The sequence below is a fragment of the Melospiza melodia genome, chromosome 1 (genome assembly GCF_035770615.1).
Source record: "Melospiza melodia melodia isolate bMelMel2 chromosome 1, bMelMel2.pri, whole genome shotgun sequence".
NCBI lineage: Eukaryota > Metazoa > Chordata > Aves > Passeriformes > Passerellidae > Melospiza > Melospiza melodia.
In genome coordinates this window covers 21,019,030-21,039,466 of record NC_086194.1, presented here as the reverse complement: position 1 = coordinate 21,039,466, position 20,437 = coordinate 21,019,030, and the positions used below count along the sequence as shown (strand labels likewise).

The 20,437-nt window shown below is 36.6% G+C and overlaps 1 protein-coding gene across 1 annotated transcript in view; it reads left to right on the top strand.

Annotated features, from left to right (window-relative positions):
- The window catches only part of STAM (signal transducing adaptor molecule), a 32,720-nt gene extending 21,544 nt beyond the window's left edge, over positions 1–11,176 (top strand). The window contains exons 10-14 of the mRNA XM_063150457.1: positions 1,236–1,323; positions 3,849–3,903; positions 4,245–4,398; positions 4,910–5,085; positions 6,263–11,176. Of these exons, the coding sequence (XP_063006527.1) occupies positions 1,236–1,323; positions 3,849–3,903; positions 4,245–4,398; positions 4,910–5,085; positions 6,263–6,512 (723 nt within the window). The 3' untranslated portion in view covers positions 6,513–11,176. The remainder of the gene's footprint in view (positions 1–1,235; positions 1,324–3,848; positions 3,904–4,244; positions 4,399–4,909; positions 5,086–6,262) is intronic.
- The last annotated feature ends 9,261 nt before the right edge of the window (positions 11,177–20,437 follow it).

Sequence of the window (20,437 nt, the reverse complement as noted above, 5' to 3'; positions counted from 1 at the left end):
TTATTTCCAGTGTAACCACCACTGTCTACCCTCAGACTGAAAGATCTCTTTCTGTCCCTGAAAAGTCTAAAATTCTGTTCCTTTGTAAGTCAGATTTAGTAAGATAGTTACAATCTCACCACAGTGATCCTGTAGGGTTTCTAGGAACATTCAGTCCAGGAAATTCACCCCCCCCCCACATTTTTTTTTTACCTCAACCTGGGTTCTGTCATTGTTTTTTTTGAAATGAGAAATCAGTTACTACCTTCCTGAAGTCCTGTTTAAATCCCACCTCAAAAACTCTTCTTCCCAGGAGATACTAGTTTGTAACCTGCTAAAATAGATTATCTGAGGCCTGCCTTGAGCTTTCAGCCTTCCAGCTTTTGTTTTCTATGAGTCCATTGTTGATTTTTCAGTGTCTTCTTTTGTTTTTGAATTGGCCACAGTATAATTTTTAAGGAAGTAGTTAATTTGACTTTTCCCAAACTTTCTATGGTTTAAGGAGGACAAAGCATGGTTTTCCTTTATACAACCTATATAACACAATGTGAAAAAGGCTATTTATTTGATAGTGCTCAGCTAATAAATGATTTAAAAAATTTACATGTTATGTTTTTGGTACTTTAACCAATATAGTTCAGTCCAAGACATATTTTTCAAAGACTTTATGCCTGTTTGTTTTCTAACCTTTGATGTTTTTATTACAAAATGGTTGCACTTAAATTCTTTACTTAAGCTTAACTTATTCTGAAGTAAATCCTGAGATGCCTCCAAGGATCATCTTAAAACAACGCTTCGTTACATTGACATGCTAATGACATGGCTCATATGCTGAATAGGCCTCATGCCCTTAAAATTTCTTTTCAGTGAATTTAAAGTACTTTCTCAATGTATTCTGTCAAAACATTCCCACCAATCCCACTAGGTGGTAGTATTGCATATGTAATATCTAGACTGGAAAAATAGGAACTGCTCAGAAGATAATATATGTTTAAAAGGACTTCTAGGAATAAAGGAGTATTCTGCACATTCCACTTGTTACCACCATTTTTTCTCATTTAGCATTTTCTTGTTCAAGCAACTTCATTCCTGTAAAGTAGCATGTATAATTTGCAATTTCTTAAAGTTAGTCTAGTTGATTCTGAAGTGCCAAGAGATCAAAATGGCTGTTGTGAACAGCTGCTTTAATTTACTATCTGGAAAGTGCTAATTCCCTTGCTGCCACATTTGCCCTGATAATACAATTTGTGTTGCAGGATAAAATGGACCAACTCTTGCAGATGTTACAAAGTGCTGATCCATCTGATGACCAGCCAGACCTCCCAGAACTGCTTCATCTTGAGGGTAACCAAAAAGAATGAATTTTTTCATTGTTGTTTTCATCACTGGTAATTTTCTGTATCAATGCAGATTGAAACTAAGCTGAAACTACTTCAGTTTCATGTGCATGTGAGAAGCATGCCTAAGAAAAGTGCCTGAGCCATAATTATCTTCTCACTTCTTGTTTCCCACATCCACGAGACCAAAGTCAAAAATATTAACTTAAAACAAATCTACTTTTCTTTACTGTTTCCTAAATTATTTTCCCTTTTCAAGACACATAAATACTTGGTCATATTCATTCATAATTTTTTTCCTTCACAGGGTAGCACAGCATGAGTGGCAAAAGTTGTGTCAGGAAGATTCCATGAGAGGAAGCAGAAATACTAGAGAGATTTAGAATAGACTTGTGGGTGTCCCACATGCTTTTCACTTGCATGTGTATTTCTGGAGGAGTTGCATATTAACAAATAACTCATAGAGTGCTACAAATTTTCCTACTCTTTGAGTCATTGTTTAGACTACCTCTTCACAGAGACATTATAGATCATTTTACCTAGGCTGATACATGCACCAAAAGTTTTAAAATAGAATTTGGAAAAGGAAGAAAAGAAACTTCCCAATTATGAGACAGAACATAGGCTTAAAGTGACCATTCAGATGACACCAGACTTTGTCATGAAAATGGCAGTTTCTACATCTATCTAGAAGTTAATAATTAATTAGGTTTGTAAACTTTTAGGTATCTCCCATCTTTCCACACCCATCTGGTTCATCATGTCTGTAAATGAATGCTGCTTCAGAAACTCACATCAGCAACATGTCTACACATATTCTAGTTCCACTGAAACTAAAGAGAGGTAAAAAGAAACATGACTGGTTTTATTCTTTCAAGTCCCAAACATAGCTATAGAGGCTGTTCTCTAAGAAGCAGATTGCCTGTATCTGATCCAGGACAGAGGCAGAGAAATTAAAGGTATGCTTGTCAACCTGCCTACAGATATGGCTTACCTTAGGAGTTGCTTCAAAATGCATTGTGTGATCATTAAAGCAATGCTGAATTTTGTATTGAACCATGGGACTGCTCCTGGAATCTGAAGGCAGTAGTGTGGTCAGATGATTACTCCCCAGCTACCTGCAACAGCACATGTCAGACTTAGGGCTACATACGGTTCTACAATGCTAATTCAAGATTACTTGCTCTACACTTAAGTAGGCTTTGGTGAACTACTGGTTTTGGCATAGGTTCTGAAAATTTTGCTGTAGATGTGTTTTGAGTTCTTGGTTCCTACCAGTGGTGGCAGATGCTGATTAAAGACATTTGTGACTGGACATGTGGATGGCAGAAAAAAATGAAGTGGTTTTCTATCAAATGTTGATCAGCATCTGCCACCACTGGTAGGAACCAAGGACTCAAAACATATCTATTGCAAAAATTTGACAGAAAAATCACTTAATTTTCTTCTGCCATCCACATGTCCAGTCACAATTGTCTTTGAACTGGAGAGCTCATTCTAATGTGTTCAGGAGCCCAGAGTTTGTAGTTGGCAGCAGAGCAGTCATCATGTTAACAGACATCTAAGCAATCCTTGTGATGCCTTTTGTCACACTTTGTGCTATACATAAAAGCAGGCAGAACTTTGACAGCTTTTATATCTTTGCCCGACATTTCTGCCAATGTATTTCTGATCCCAGGTTCAAAGAAGCAGATGGGTACCTTGCACACAAGTCCTCTTTCACCTGGAGTTGCCTTCAAGGAACTCAGTAATGATGTCCTTGCACTTGTCATGGCTCAGATGTTTTCAGGACCTTCTGCATGTCTAATATCGTAAATTGTCCTTTCAGCTTCTGTGTCTGTTTATTTGACATTTGACAAACTCTGCCTTTCTGCAAATTAGCCATGGTTTGCTTGGCAGGTAGATGAGCCCCATGTCCTTGTGCTGAAAGGAGGCATGGGGTGTGCATTTTTGTTTATTTTAATGCTTTTTAAATCTGATTCTGGTAAGATTTTGTGTTGTTTTTTGCACATCACTGGTTTGAAAGAGCCCCTTCCCCCAGTTAGAATTCTAGTGAGTCTAATGTGCTATTAGTGTCTTTTGATGTGCAGATAATTGAATCATTGCAACCAGTTTTCTCCTTCATTGTTTTCATAGTCTTCTTGTAGCAAAATTAGATGAGCACACGATCTAGGTTCCAGTGCCAAATCTTCTTCCTTTAAGAAGACATTTCAATTCATGTCGACCTTTTATGCAAAATAGTTTCAGTTTTATACTTCCTGGATGTTAAGTGTGTTTTGTTTCATTTTATTTTTATTTTAAAAATATAATTTTAAAATTGTACCAGTACTGAAAACTTTAGCTGGGTCTCATTCTTGGATTGTTCATGATGCTACCTCTGTTATTAAAATTTTTTTGACATACAGATTATAGTAATGAACTAAAACAAAATTTGACTTGCATCTATTTCTATTTAATTTTTTTATTGCTTTCTGACTTTGCAGTATGGAAACATTTATTACTCTGATATATTTTAATGTGTTTCTATTCTAGCAATGTGCCACCAGATGGGACCTCTCATAGATGAAAAATTGGAGGATATAGACAGGTAAAAAGAAATGTCATGTGCTTTGACCAAAATTAAAATTTATTCTTAGAAACCAGAATTATTACTCGATAATATTGTAATTTCTATGAATATTGGCAAAGAAAATATGTGTATTTATTAGTAGTTTCTCTGAGAAGAGGTCTGAAGATTTTTTTTCCCATAGTCACATAACAATTTATAGTGTTATACCATTTGACTTTCTGTCACTTGTCAAGCACCAGTTCACAATAAAAAAAGTTACTTAACACACCTAATGAAATTACTCTATGTTGTCTGTCCTATAATAAAGTTATCTAAATTGTAAAATGAACTGTATTATAACTGTAATATATATTTTCTAGGAAACATTCAGAACTGTCAGAGCTCAATGTAAAAGCAATGGAGGCTCTTTCTTTGTATAACAAATTGATGAATGAGGACCCAATGTATTCCATGTATGCAAAACTACAAAACCAGCAGTATTACATGCAGTCATCTGGTGTTTCTGGCTCTCAGGTATGGATGTAGCCTTTAATTGCCATTGACCTTATCAAGTTCACACTGACTGAGCAGTGTTTTCTCTTAGTTTTTTTGCACAGTATGTAAAAAAATTAAAAGTGTTTGTTTTCAGCTACAAGCTTTGGATGCTCTTCTTTTGTGGGTTCTAATGCATTCAGTGTTTTTTTCTGTTCAGCTCATTTTGATGAAGGAAAAAGCCCATCCTGGGCTTTAAGTTGTATAAAATTAAAAAATAAAACTGCCAGGGCTTTGCATAGTGGGTCAAAGAAAAGAAGCAACCAAAGGAGTACAATTTCTCCCTATCTACTCATAGATAATTCAACATGAAAATGATGCTATGAAACAATCACCATTTTAACTGCAGTAATTTAAATGCTAAATGATCTTCAGTGATGTTTTTTTAAAAAAAGGAAACTAAAAGATTTGAGAAGTCTAAGTTCTAAAGTCAGATATTGAATAGCAAATTTTCGTTATTTTATTTCTAATACTGCTTTATTTAACTTCCTAGGTTTATCCAGGGCAAACTCAAGGTAATGCATATTTGGTGGCAGGGAGTGCACAGATGGGCCCCATTCAAGGTTACAATCTTCCTCCAGAGCAGCTCCCTTCTCTCAGCCAAGGCACAGTTACTCCATCTGCCAGCTCAGTAATTCCTGGTCAGCCTGCACAGACGTCTTACACAAAGTAATTTTAAATATTTTTCTATTCAAGTTTAAATAAATTTAAACAGAGACTGTTTTTTAAATTACAGGAATATAATAAACACAACTGAATGATACTTTAGTGCAATCATATCCAGAGTGCTTTTTATTGGTGTCATATATTTGGTAAAAATTCCTTTTTTACCTTATTCCTTAAGGTTTTTTTTTTTACCTTTATTCCTTAAGTTTTTTATTGTTTTTTTTTTTTTATTTATATAGTTTTAAATTTTCTGTATACAAAATATGTAATTTATATAGCTCTATGTTTTTTTATATAAACCAGAGAAAATTATACAGACATTAATTAGTAGAATTAGTAGTAACTTTTAGTACAGTTTTAATGATGAAGATTATATGCTGCTCTGGCTGGCTCTGCATAATTTCTGGGTACAAATTCTACTGCTCATTTGTCAAATATCTTACTACAGAAGAATGGGGAGAATTCTGCTCATATTGGGAAAGAAGTGAATGAGCAATGAATACTGACTAAAGCTTATACAGCTTGCCCAAATAAGGAAACTAAAAGAGACATTTTACATTGGCTGGATGGCCAAAGATGCAAAGTTTTGGTTCAGTTACCTATATTGTGGAAAGATTTGTGGGTTTTTGCTAATCGGTTTTTGTTAGTTTGGGTTTTCTGGTTTTGTTTACTCTCTATGGAGAGTAATTTTATTCTAAAAAGTTGGGAGACACATCAATATGAGTTATTAAAGTATTTGTTAGTCTTTGTCCCCAGAGGTACTTATTTGGAATAGCAAAACATACAATGATAAAGTGAGCTTCTGCATATTCATCTGACTTGTTTTGCTATTTAAAACAATTTGTTGGGTTTTGGTTTTTTTCATGAACAGAATGGAAGATAGATGGTATTCCATTTGCACCTTGAAATAAATCAGAAGTACAGACATGGTCTAATTTTAAATCCATAGGGAGCGTCTACTGTATGTTTAAATCTCAGGAGTGTGTTTGAGTTTTAATGGGAATACTCATTGGCTACAGTTTTAAATATGCAACATGTCCAGAGTTAGAAGATTTTTGTGTGTATAAATAAAACAACTGAAGAAGCAATAAAGTTTTGCTGTTCTGTTGGTAAATGGTTTGTTAATTCTACTTTAAATATGTTTTCTCTCATTTTTGTTGTTGTTTGTTTTTTTTTTCAGTGCAATGGTTGGTTCTGTTGCTGGAAGTACCTTCTCTAACCAGCCTTCAGTGTATAGTCCACCACCTGGTACTGTTGATGTTGCTGCTTATCAGAATGCTGGAACTAATATGTCCCAGGTGCCAAACTATAACTTAGCATCTACAGCTCTGCCACAGACAGCAGGCAGTCAGCAAGCACCTCCACAACAACCACAGCCTCCACCACCTCAACAAGCACAGCACAGTTACTCACAGAAGGCTCTGCTATAGGATCCAGGACTTGTGATTCCTAATCTTCTTTAACCTCTGCTAAAGGCGGTTGGCGATTCTATGAGTTCCTTCATTTAATCTCTTAAACTTTGTTTATCCTCAGCTTAATAAGAATCTCTCTTGGTGAACAAGTTCAATTTGCACTGACTTTTTAGGATTTTTTTTTTAATTTTGCGGAAGAACTGATATATTTAGGAAATTTAATTCCTTTTAAAATGCCTAAAATTGGTACAAGATTATTTATGTATGGTTAAATTGGCTAGTTTGTGAAAACTCAACCATTGCAAACTGTTGTGGCATATATGTTATGTACATATAGTGTGTGATTGCAGTAGTGCCCATTTCATATAACTATGGTGGTCATGTGAATATATTTAACACAATGTTTAAAAATAATTTGCTTTACTATTTTATTTTAATCATGAACTGACAACCATATTTCATAGTTTTGTCTAGTTTTAAGACAGATGCAATGTCTTTTTCCAGTGCAGGAAAAACAGTAATTCTGCATATCATGGTTACAATTACAAGCTAAAGTCTATATATGAATTTGTAAACTTATCTAAGTTTCACTACTTCTTAAATTGAACACAAGTGTATCATGACTATTAGATAGCTTATCTACCAAAGTAAACTTGTTAACTAGTAAATAATTTGGGGGGATAACAGCAAATTATGATTCTGCTTCGGACAAAATTACTAACTTAAAACTGCTATTCAGAGGCTGCTAAACATGTCATGGGACCATGAAACAGAACAGCATATTATCATGAGAAGCATGTAATTTATTTTTGAGTTGTTTTTTAATATGAGAACCAGAACTGTATTCTGTGTGTGTTGGTAGAGATTACACCAAAGAAAGACAGAGGAATTGATTTGAAAGAGAAACAATGGAGTTTTAAACTGGAACACACAACGTGAATTACACTATTTTATTCAAGTCTTCTTAATTAGAACACGGAGAATTATGGACATGTAAATCACTTTGCTGAACAAACCTTCAGGGCTTCATTATATCTCTTGTGGCCTTGCTTAACAATTTGTTCTGTTTACTGTTCTAACACAAACACTTCTGCCTTAAATGTCTGTTTCAATTGCCAGTTGTACCATTTGAGTTTATTAACCCTTCTATAATTTGAATAGTTCATGAGGCATCTCATCTAAATCCACTTTTAGGTTACTTTAAATTCTCTTCTGCAGCAACATGCATTAGCCTGTTTTAAATCCTTGTGTTCCTCAGTAATTTAGCCACATGGCTTTGCAAAGCATGGTATTTTCTTTCTGTAGATGAGGTGCTGCAAAAGAAATGTGGTAATGGAAGGCAGCATTTCAGGTGTGCTTGAGCAGAGTTTCTTGTACAAAGACTGTTGTTACTTTGTGTTTATATGCATCCTTTTTCATCTTTTCCAGCAGCTCTAATTTCCACTAATTTCAATACCAGATCTGGTTTAAGTCCTGTGTGTATGTCAGAAGTTGTTTGTTATGTGTACTATATTTTAGTGTGATGCTTCTGGAATTAAATGTTGCAATTGTACATTGTACTATAAAATGAGCTCTGTTATCCCATTTACTCCTGCATCTATTCACAGTTACCTAACATGCCTTTGTTTCACTATTTTAATTGATGTCAGTGTTTTGCCAGATACTTTCTGATGACTGCTTTGCATAACTTCTAATTGGGGTGGTTACAAAACATGCCCATGGTTGATCTATTCCAGTTGGAGATGTTCTAGCCAGCTGCTTGATCTAATGCTAGAATTTTCACATATTTGTTTTCTCTAAAATTTTTAACCATCCTTGCAAACTGTCATTAATTATTTCAGTACTTGGTGTCATCACAAAAGGCTGTGAAATTTGAAAGGAAATACTAAAGAAAAAAGTAATAATCTGACGTACTGTGTCATGGATGACTTTTTATGGATTGAAGAAGTGATGTATTTAGAAAGAACTTGTAGTATAATTTAGATAGTGTTCTCTGTGTGCATTAGGTATCTTGTTCCAAAATCAGATAGTCAATGTATAGAAATGTATAATTTATACACAAAAGTGAAAATAATGTTTTTATTCCATTGTTCTTAGTCCCTGATTCAAGGAGAAGCTTGAAGCATCAAGATAGTCTTTTTGATATTAACAGTTGTGTTCTTAGGTTTTCATATGTTGTGTCACATGTTCCCTAGTAAGGGTATGTGGAACTTCCATACAGAAATGACCCAGAAAAAATACATTTTGTTCATAATTTGTCATTGTTTTTAAAACTTTTGAAGTTTTTCCTTGATTTACAGAAATGCTGGATCCTGGTTTCTCATTTGAACGCTGAACCATTATGTGCATCACAGTTTTTCTGCTCTCCAATTTGCTTATTTTGGTCATTCATCCACTTTTATGAAAATTAAAATCACCTTTCATGCTCATAATGACAAAAAAAATCCACTTGCTAAAATTCAGTGCCCCTTTAAATTCAATATAATGAAAGTTGTGAAAAAAAGATAGACATTTGCTATTTTCCTTCATACTTTAATAAAAGTCACTGCTGTAAGGTATCTCCTGTAGCAGGCTGGGAATTTTAGTTGACTTTGAATCAGAATTCATTGTCTATAACTGGTGGAGGAGGTCACTAAAATTTTAGGTTCCGAGTCTTAGTGTTTCTGTTGCTACCTACATTTTCCATTTCACATGCAATTTTTGGATTAAATTGAATTTGGAGCTGTATTACTTCATGTTGATTTTTTAAATCAGAAAATGTCTTTCTGCTTGGTTGTGCCCTGTATGCTTGATACTCTGAAGTGATGCCTTCTACTTTGCTAGATGCTGTCACTGCATGAATTCCTGCAGTCATCCTCTCATATTCTCTCTTACAGCTCAGAAATGAACTTCAGTTCACCTCCTCTCTGCTGGTTTGTTATCATGAACCTGGAGATGCCATTACTGGTGCTTCTCTGCCATGATTTATTATCAGATTCCTTGTTCATGCATTGTTTTGACCAAGTTCACTTCTGTTCTATCTTATTATGGTGTTGAACACTGAAATGTTAGTGAGCAGGGGAAAGCACACATACAGCTACTGTGTGGAAAAGCTTTTTAACAATTAAATAAAGTGTCAGAATGTAAACTGTTTGAAAGTAAGGAATCGTTGGAAATGTTCTTCATGTTCCAATAGAGGACCTGATTTTTGAATGTCTCGTTTCTTTACATGTAAATTGTCAGTTTAAGGCTAAAATGTCTTCCAGATAGTTTGTATAACCCTTTTTTACTTAACCCTTTCATTAAGGAATACAAAAATGCTAATTAACTTCAGAAGGGGCATTTCAGTGTCTTGGTTGGCATGAATTGGAGCAAACTCTGGAAACTGCCTTCTGTGCATTTCACTTCTATGAGCAAAATTTTTTTAGCCATGTGTATCATCTCAATTTATGTGGGCACAACAAAGGTGTCAAGATTTACTGTAAAACCTCCCAAGAAAAATACTGGGGTACTATGGTAAAATTTTCTGTATTGACATCATGGCAGTGTGTTCCAGAGTGTGCAGTCACAATATATTTGCCCAACTCTGTTTAGTAACTGGTGCTGTGTAGATGTGTCTGTAATGTCATTGGCCAAAGCACATAGTAGTAAAAAAGGAGCAAAATGTAAGAATTCCTGCATGTTTCAACAGGTGTGGAGCAGCATACTGCCCTCATGTCACAGTATTTATGTCAAAATACTGTTCATGAATTTTGAGGCAGGGAGAACTAAATAAATCTGAGCTTCAGAAAATTCTGTCAGATTGCAAATGGTTACATGAATGAGATGGATTTGCTTTTAATAGCATATACATATTTTGCTGATCAACTCTAGGCTGCTACTATAGTTCTCTGATTTCCTCTAGATGGCAGGAGCATCAGATTTACACTGGAGAACTGCTTAATACCTCATTCTCCATTTTTTTAGTATTTTCTCTAATATCACTCTATTTTTCACTCATATTTCAAAGATATCTGTGCAGTCTTTATATACAAAGGTCTTGTCTTATTCCTTCTCTGCTGGGGTTCACAGAATGAAAAAGGCATCTCTAGTTAGAGCAGCTACACTGGCACTTTGAATTACACAACTGCACCTTCCTTTGGAGAACATGTATGTATCTGTTTTGAAGAACAAGGGAGCATAATTTTTCCAGTTAAGAACTGGAAGAGTTATTTTTAAAGATAAAGGTAGAATAAAAGTTACAAAAATCTTCATTGCCAACAGCAGGCAGAATCATTTTTTACTCTGTTATTCAACCTTAGTAAAGCTGATCAACTCCACACTACAGCTGCTCCTTTCTCATTTTCAGCTGCAGTGAAGAATATTGACTTTCATACATACACTGTCCAACACCATAGGAAAACATGGAGAAAGCCTTGACATTTGAACTTTTGCTTCAGTATGTAAAAAACACTACGTACATTTTTGAAGCCTTGTTTCTTAAATTAGGATGGTTGTGTTTAAAAACATTCCATTTGCTACTATGTAAATTGCAGATCTGAAATTCCCTTTTCATGCTGCTTCCTTGGCAGAAAGGTGGTAGCAGTTTTTGTTCTATCCTGCATGTTCTTCTGGAATCCAAATATTTTTTGTCTATGTCATGAAAAATAAAAACCTGCTGCAGTCTGCTTTGGTTTTAATAAAGTGTACACAGTAGCAAAGTGCATTTTGTTTGGCTTTGTTTGTTTTGATGCTCCCTTTGATGTTGGCATATGTATATATTTAGATATACTGCACTGTTGTACAAGAATTGTTTTAGTAAATAACACTATTTGTAAAAACTGTTAATTGTTTTTTGGTATGAATGCAAAATATTAAAGTTGGAGTATTTAGTTCATTATGTTGCAAAGTCAATTTATAAATTTTATAGAAGAATATTCTGGCAAGGACTTCTTTTGCTGGAAAGACTTAAAGATACACTAAGCAAGGTCTGTTAGAAGTACTTACATTTTCTGTTTTCAGATGGGTTGGAGGTGGGGGTTTTGTTTGTTCTGGTCAGGGAGGATTTGTAGGTTTTTTGTTCTTGTTTAATGCTTACACATAAATTACATTATCCTTTTAAACACGTTCTCTCATTGATTTCCTTCAGCTAACTCAGATAATCCAATGTATATCTTATTTCAAGTATGCTGCATGTCCTCTGTTGGTAAATACAGCATCAGTGTTTTAAAAGGATTTTAAAGAACAAATGGAAACAATTGTGTCTGTACTATGATGTATATATTTGGTTACAGATGAATAAGTTGATTCTATGGTAGCTTGACAGTTCATTCCATTTCTGTGACAGCAACACAAAGTAGTGTAGAACCTGGTGTTTTGATCAATCTTGAAGATCAGGCTAAAATCTGGTTAATGAATCTTAAATTGCTGTTAGAATTGAAGCTTAATAGAATTGACAACTGTGTGATGTGTTCTTACAACAGTGATAAGCATAAATCTCTTGCTTAAATTGATGTAGACACCATGCATGGGACTTTGGGAGCAGTGAGCAGCAGTATCAGTTTGCCTGTTCTTAGGGCCACTTCCTAAAGATGTGAGCCAAACCCCTTAGAAGAAGAAGTTATGTGGATTGTGGGTTAGTTCAGTAGGATAATTTGTGTCTTTCAAGAGAATGTCTATTCAGTTGACAGGGAGAGGCAATTAATGTTGAGTTTGCTTTACTGCCTATCTCTTTTAGATAAGCATTTCTTTTGAGATGCCTATGATAAAAATAAATTTTGAGAGTTTGTTTCATAGTATTTAAAGTTTATTGTAAAATCTGTTGCCATGAACCTGGGCAAGAGATAATATAAGCATGAAGTCTGTATTTAAGAAGCTAGAACCAACTCTTAAACTTTTGAAGAACTGGTTCATCTATAATCTCTTCTTAGCACTCACTTCATATCATATTTATGAAGCTGGAGACTTTAATGAATTGTCTTATTACTCTAACTAGTTTTTGAAATCTTATTCTACTGTGTTGCAGGATAAAGATTTTTCTCTCTCACAATATTTTTAAATTTAAATTTCCAGATTATTTTGAGTCAAGTCTGTTTTTGTTGATACTGATTGTGATCTATGTTTTAAGTGAGAAATGAGAATTAAGGCATTATGAGGGAACCTTTGGGAGAACTTCCACTGATTAAGGCTGATTTGTGCTTTTTAAAATTCACATCAACCCTGGGAGTGTACATGGGCAACACACACTAATGGAGATAATCACATAGGGCTAAAAAAGACAAATGCATTTTTAGCATACAATCTTCTGATAGAATATATATGGAATGTGGTGATTTTGTCACCTAATATTTTGCTTTGACTTTGCTTAACTCTGTTCAGCATAGGTTTGAGTCCTTCTGCATGCAGCTTTGATTGCTAACAAACAGTGCAGCTTGGTGCCTACACCCACGTTCCCATGCTGGTGACATCCCCTGCCTCAGCAGCTGTGCTTTGGAGCCCTGTAGAGGAGGAGAACCCAGCAGCAAGGTGGAGGGTGCTTGGCAGAGCCTGTTGTCATTGGGAGACTGCTCAGTACCACAACCTGGCTGGTCAGTGTCTCTGTCTATCACTTTCTGGCTCCAGGAAGCATTCATATCAAGGAACGGAAGCCTTCAATACACACATACCTGGACCACTCACAGTTTTGAAGCTTGATTTACTAATGCCACTGCTACTGAAATCACACGAATCTATTTCTGGCCCGTTGTGATAGCTCACCTCTGTTGACTCAGGTATTTGTGGATTATGCAGATGTGTTTTATTTTGCAGTCTGTGTGTCAGATTGTCCCAAATTACTGTGGTTTTTAAAGGAGTGTGAACATTTAGTTGCCTTGGTTTTAATGGCTTTTAGACTTGTGAAAATTTCCCCAAATTAGTTTTTTCTTTGCCTTGTGAAACACTGTCATAGCTGATGCTGAAGAGTGGTTAGGCAAATCCTTCAGCAAAAATCATATGGCCTGAGGATTTATAGGTAATGCAATGATTTTCATAAAAAAAGGGAAATCTCCAGAGAACAGCAGAGAAGTCATGGTTCTCTGAACCTGAATTTGAACACCGGATCAGGAGCAAGCATTTCACTGAAATGTGCTATTTAAACTTACAGGTAAGTTGGTTGGGTTCTTTTTCAGAGAAATCATGGGTAGTGTCTAAAAAACTTGTTAGGGGTATGTTTGTTCAGAGAACTCCCTTTCCTTCTGGTGCGGTGAGGCAAAACAATTAGTGAAGAATTTTTTGTTTTGTCCACAATCTAACATTTTAGCCAATTTCTTGCAGCTTCTCTGGAGTCGTGATTTATATTATCTGATGGTCTGGCTAATGACACTCCAGTATATCCACTGGGATATTGCATTAGGAATTTTTAAACCTCTTCCTGCTCACTTAAGTATAAAGTATGTGATTTTAATTTAGTAGTTTATTTTAGTAAGCTTGTTCTCTCAAAACAGACATGCTTTCTACTCTTGAGCACTTCTTATCTTCAGGATAATCAAGGCCTTCTGTAAATGTTAGCTGTTCCTTCCAAGGTTTCAGAGTCCCACTGATCACTTCAGGGGGCAGCTGTGTCCTAATTGCTCAGACCAGTTCCTGATTGCCTCCTCCAAAAACTAGACTCCTTGGATTTGTCCATCCATGGGGCTCTATTTGACACCAGATTTATTCCAAAGCTTTCTTTATTCAAGACAGACAGTAGGTAGCATGAAACAATTTTGTGTATCTGTGAACAATAGAGTTGAGCAGCATTCAGTGGACTCTTGTAGTGCAGCAGCAATGCAGAAAGTCCAAATCCCAGCTCTCCTCTATATATATATTCAATCAGTTTCATGTAGTCTATGTATTTCCTAATGGTTATCACCTTTCATATGCTTTCCATACTTGATCCTTACAGCAAGTATGCTCAGAAATACTAATGGTTAATCATAAATGTAATTAATTTCATATATACACATACATACAATCTCTCTGGATATTTCTAGTCTGCAGATTGTCCTTCCACATAATGCAGAAGTCTTAGGGAGCCCTTTACCTTGTTTTCCGAAAGGCAGACAGTCCTGATCTTTAACCTCTGAAGTAGTGTCCCTCATCACTGGTTCAGTCACACAATTGCTGGAACTGGGCTTTGTATTTTTCATGTTTCTGCAATATCCCTTTGGCCTATGGGGTATTCTTTTCACAGCACCTTGCCATTAACTTGGGATCATTACTTTCTTACTTTATTTTCTCTTCATCAGTAATGCAGTTTCATCAAGGGAATTGGCCAGATTTCAACCCAGGAAAGAAGCACCTCTGTTCTTGGGAATCAAAGTTTGGTTCCAAGTTGTTTAATGGTGCATGCTGACAGTTCCATCCTACTTGCTAATTTTATTCATTGCAGGATTCAGAAACAAAAATACTGTGGTATGTGTGGCAAGTTCATAATAAAATTTTATGAGTACTTTGCCACACACTGTGTGTTCCTTTCAAGATTCACAAAATCATAGAATGGTCTGGGTGGAAAGGGACCTTAAGGATTATCTAGCTCCAAACATCCTGTCATGGACAGAGACATCTTCCACTTTCTCAGAACCATGTTCAGCCTGGCCTTGAACACTTTCAGGGATGGGGCATTCTCAACTTCCATGGACGTGTTCTTAACTGTTGTTAAGAACTGTTATTGCATTGCAATTCAGTTTCACATGTAGGCAGCAGTCATGTAAAACCAGTGTTGATCTCCTACATGTTCAATTTCATTTTTATAATGTTCTATGCTGCATTAAGGAATATGATCTCCTGGCTCATCACTGCCAGACCAGTTTTTTATCAGCAACACTACTGCATGTTCCATAACAGTAAATCCTGTAGGCTTAAAAATCTTTCCTATCAACAAAGTCAGAAAAATTCTCCCTTTCATGATTCCTTCTTAAACTCTGGGGTCCTTCAGGACAGCTGTAGCATTTACATATTCACAGAATATTTAAGCCTGCCTTGTACTCAGAGTTTACTAGAATATCAAAAATTGTCTCTATTTTCTTTTTCCCACTGGTGTTACAAAGTCCTTTGGAAAATAAAGGACTCAGCCCCTGAGGTACAATCGTCTTGGGTTAATTTCTATTAAAATAATAATCTGTTTTGCATAAGATCAGTATCTGCAGCACAAGACTGAAGAGATTGTATTTCATTTGAGAAAGTTGGTAAGAAAGGATCTTTGTCTTTTTTGGTAGGAGAATGCTGTATTCAGTATTGATACAGATGTCACCTTTTGGCATATGCTTTGCATGGACAGTAATGTTCCCCTCACTGATTTTTCAATCTTTCAGTGACTGTGACTCACAGTGCAAAACTGTAAGGGCTGTTGTGCTGTTAAGTGGATCTTGACTACAGATTCAATCTCTCATATTTACCCAAAAATACTTTGTCTGAATTTCTCAGCTGAACTCGATTTGACAGGCTGTCCATAGCTTGTTACAGGTTTTTTAAGTCTTTTCTTTTCTTTGTAAACATTTGTTTGTCTTGCAGAAAGGAACAGAAGAGGCAGCTGTTGAAGGTAACTCTAGCAAAACATGGAATGTAGTAGTCAATATTTTTGGGTAATGTTCTACTTTGGAATGACAAGCAAGAGACCATCATGAAATGGTTTTAGTTCCTATTCTTACAGATTTGCTGCAAATGTGGCTTCACTTTGAGCATGACAAGTGGGGCAGGGTATCTAGGGACTGAGAAAGGTGGAAAGGTTGAAAAGAAGCAAGAGAGAACTTGAGGTGAATAATGCAATTAGGAAAGACAAAGAAGGATAAAGACTTTGTGTAAATAAATGAGTCTTTAGCAATAAAGCTTGGTTTGTAGGAGGACACATGCTTTGTACAGAGAGGATTCATCCACAGAAACCCTCAATTTCTGTAAACCAAGCCGTATTCAAAGTCTTTAGTATTTAAAGTGTCAAAAGTAAATCAGGCCTCTGAGGGAAATCAAAGTTCTGATTGGTATGTTTTATAATTTCAAGATTTACAGAAGTTTTCTATGTTGAGTGCATTAGTTAAACATCTCACCCAGAAGAATTATTAAAACAAACAAAGTTTAAGGATGTTTAAGACAAGCCTTTTTGGACCATGTTTTGACTCCAGTGGCATGCTATATCTCGAGCACTTAATGTTCACCTTCAGTTGTTTATATTTGCACTGAGTAGTTTGTAGAGAGAATCAGATTTTATGATTTATGAAGCTCTTCAGCTTTCTTCCCTCCCTATACCTATGTTTTCTGTTTGCTACTTGGGTCTCAGCTTTAAAAGTGTAAAGGAAGCTCAGGATGTATATGTGGAGCATGGTTTACTATATCCTGCTTTGCTGCCTGTGTGACATTTGCTGATTTGGTTTCCTGTGAAAACTGATGGATCAGCTCACTTCTGGTCATAGATAACAGGCAGGAAGAGCTGCCAGGACTCCTAAGAAGAATAGTCCATTAAAATCCTGCATGCAGAACAGAGCTGAAGTGAGTATTTTTACTTTAGCAACAAAAAGCAAATGTCATGTTTGATACTGCAGAAGGAAGCTGTTCTCAGAAAATGCAGATATTTTGTGTTGTTCATGATTTCAAACCCATTACTCTACAGAAAGCTTAGATAAGGTGACAGTGTCAGAATGAAACACGGAGAGGATGAAGCTGCTGTCTCGTGGGTGTCTGGGCTGCTTGGCAGGCTGCCACAGTGGGGCTGCCTGAGCAGCTGCACACTGCACTGGGGCAACAACAAATGGCACAGTTGCTGCTGTGCCTTCAGAAACAGATTCTGAGATTCTCTGGTACTGGACTGAATGCTGTAGATATTTAATTTCTGGTGGAGGTAAACTAGCTTATGCAGTTTACCTCCACCAGAAGTTTAAATGCAGATGGCATAGCTGGCTACTAGTCAGTGAAAATTTGGTTTGTTTTATTTAGGAGCTCTCACAGTGCCTGAAATAACAGAATTAATTTGAAATATTTAAAAGTTTCTTAAATGAAATAGTGGAGATGGAAAACTGTAGAAAAGATATTGACAAAATAAGTCTCAAAAGTGGCAAATGTCCTATCAGGAAACTATTCTTAACCTACCAGAGTAACGATTTTCATTTGATTTTTTTCTTATTTAACTGCCATTTTATCAGTCTTGCAACTTCACATTCAGGATTAAACTATCATCTAGGTTTCATATTTTCAGCATTATTATACCTAACTCCCACTGAAATGAGGCATCAAAATAAATTTGCCACAACTGTTGCTGATCTCTTGCTATTAGCCAAGGCACCAGGAAAGGCAGACACCAAATCCAAACTGTCTGTTTGGGATTCTTTCTATGGAAATACCAACAGAAATTGGAGTCTAGCCCACCCATGGACAGCCTGTATCTGTATGAAAACAAGAGATGAAGCTCTCCTGGTAACAGAACTGCCGCTGTTTGGTCAAGGAGGAGGTACAGGACTATTTTGTAGGAGAGATGGGGAGATTGTATGAGGCTCCTCATCCCTCTAGTGCTGTCAATATCCCCCATGTGTGAGGGCTGGTCTCCACTGCTGGTGCAAAAGAGAATATAATAATCACAGAAAATACTGTGAAAGTATTGTATCCTGAATAGTTTTATTGGACAGGACGTTTTCCAAGTAGGATCCAGGTGCTGCTGCCTTCTGCTTTGGTCTTTGATGTGGTTTTCAGACCCACCTGGCTCCCTGCTCTTCTGAAGAAAGCTTTCATGATTGTATCCATGATTGTATTCATGATTTAATCACTCCATCTCCAAGTAAGTTTTATATGATGGAACCATCTCACCCAGGAGTCACCATCATCCTGCAAGTATTGATAGACCTTCAGAGGGCACTACACCAGCATGCCTTAAACTGGAGAGATGAGGCATGTGGTGACTGCCATGTACCATGAACATGCAGGAAAATGGAATCTGAGTCCCTTACTCAGGCGCTTCTGGCCTGAGGCATTTCAGTACTGGCTCATCCAGCACTTTTCAGGTGGCAGGTTTTTCAGGGTGGTGTAGTGCTTACATGTATGTAACATATTTTATTAACTGTAACATTTTTTCTTAACTTTGGAGCTTAAAACAAATTCAAGGAAACACTGGTGAATTTCACAGAAATTGTTATCTACAGACTTAGACTCGCCCCTTCTATGTTACCAAAACTTCATAAGAGCAACTTAAAATTCTGTTTTCTGTTTTCTCTTTATCTAGTCCCACTAAGCCTTGTGCAGGAGACACTACATCAAGAAGAAGTGCTAAACTCTTGATCTCTTGGAGCCACACTGCCCTGAAGTTCACTTACAGAGGAGTAGATGGAGGAAAAAGTGACAAGGTTCATTATTGCAACTCCAGCAGGCTCCTGAGATCCAGGGTAGGATTAAGCCCCCAAATATGCTTTACACCATCCCAGCTTGGTGTTTCAACATGTGCCTTCTCCCAGCAGCAGCACAGCTCCTCCTCAGCCCCAGCAGCTCTGCTCCCTCCACCAGAGCGGGTGGTGCCAGCCTCCCTCCCTCCAGCCCTGTCTCAGAGGTCACCCTCCTTCACGCACAGCTCTTTAGGCTGCAATCCACAGGTGTTTACATGGCCTTTATTTCACTGAAAGTGGGCGGGGGAGAGCAGTTTTGAGATTCTCATCCACTTTTTGGCTCATAAATTTCATTATATTGAGTACTCAATATACATTTCACCCCATAAGCTTCTCTAGTAAGGGGAAGGAGGTAGTAACTGTGTCACTTGAAGGATGAGTTAAGCATGGGATTGTGAGGCTGGGGGCCTGGACTGGGCTCTATGCTCAGTGTGGGTGCTCTTGGGGCTGGTGCTGTTCCTGGGTGATGCTGCAGGGACAGGACTCGTGCTCAGGTGTGAAATGTCTGTGGGAGGCAGCCCTGGCTCTGCACTCACCTGATGCAGATGCTGAGCTCTAGAGATCACCCTGCTTGTGAAGCCAGCGTGACAATCAATCTCCAAAGAAATCTGATGAGCTGCATCTGAGTGCATAAACAATATTGGACTAAACAAAGTGACATTATTTGGTGACTAAACAATGTCAAATAAAAAACATGATTGTCAATCTTGGCCGTAGAAGAGACAAACCCAGTACATTTATGAGCAAAGCAGAAGGTGAGCTGTAGTGGGACAGGGGCGACCTCATGGTACTGGAGCTGGCCTAAGGGGAAATCACTGAGGCATGGAAATTCTATTCTCTTCTGCAGGAGATATTGCCAAAATAAAAACCCTAAACCCTGTTGTTGAAATTAGAATGAAATATAAACATGATATCTGAAATAAAATTTAATTTCCCCTCCTACTATGCTGAATCTTCAAAAATGAGTACTCAGTGACTGTTTAGTTTATGTAATAATTCATAATATTTCAATCTTTGCTAACTTTCTGAGAAAAAAATGAATTCTGCAAAAAATTATAAAATGCAGACATTGTAAAGAATTCTTGAATCAGACATCTTTGAACATTAAATCATATACAAAACTGCAGTTCTCAGTGCCTTTACTGAAATCAGGTGAATTTCCTTTTAAAAACGTGATATTCTGACTATGGGTATCATGGGTAACATTTCATAAATTTAGGACTAGCAGCAATGTGTAAAATTATCTGACTGACATTAGGGATGGTATAATCTGTTTTTAAAATACATGCTTTTTAAAATTCATATTGTTGTTTAATTTCATAGTTCTTTGGAAATTGCACTGAAAGCTGTTTCCTTTCTTTTAAGTCAGGTGTGTGGTATTATGAGTATTCAGGCTGGCATGGACTTACTGGCATACTGACCATGGTTGTAGACTATTATTTATAGTATGGGGTATTAAACCTTTGCTCAACAACAGCTCAACAGAAGCTTTGCCAAAAGAATGATTCAAATATCTCTTGGTATCCTCTTAATACTTACAGGGATGCCTGAGTATTCCTATTCTAGTGAGACAGGATCAAATCTGTAGTTAAGGAGTGTGGCTTATAGTTT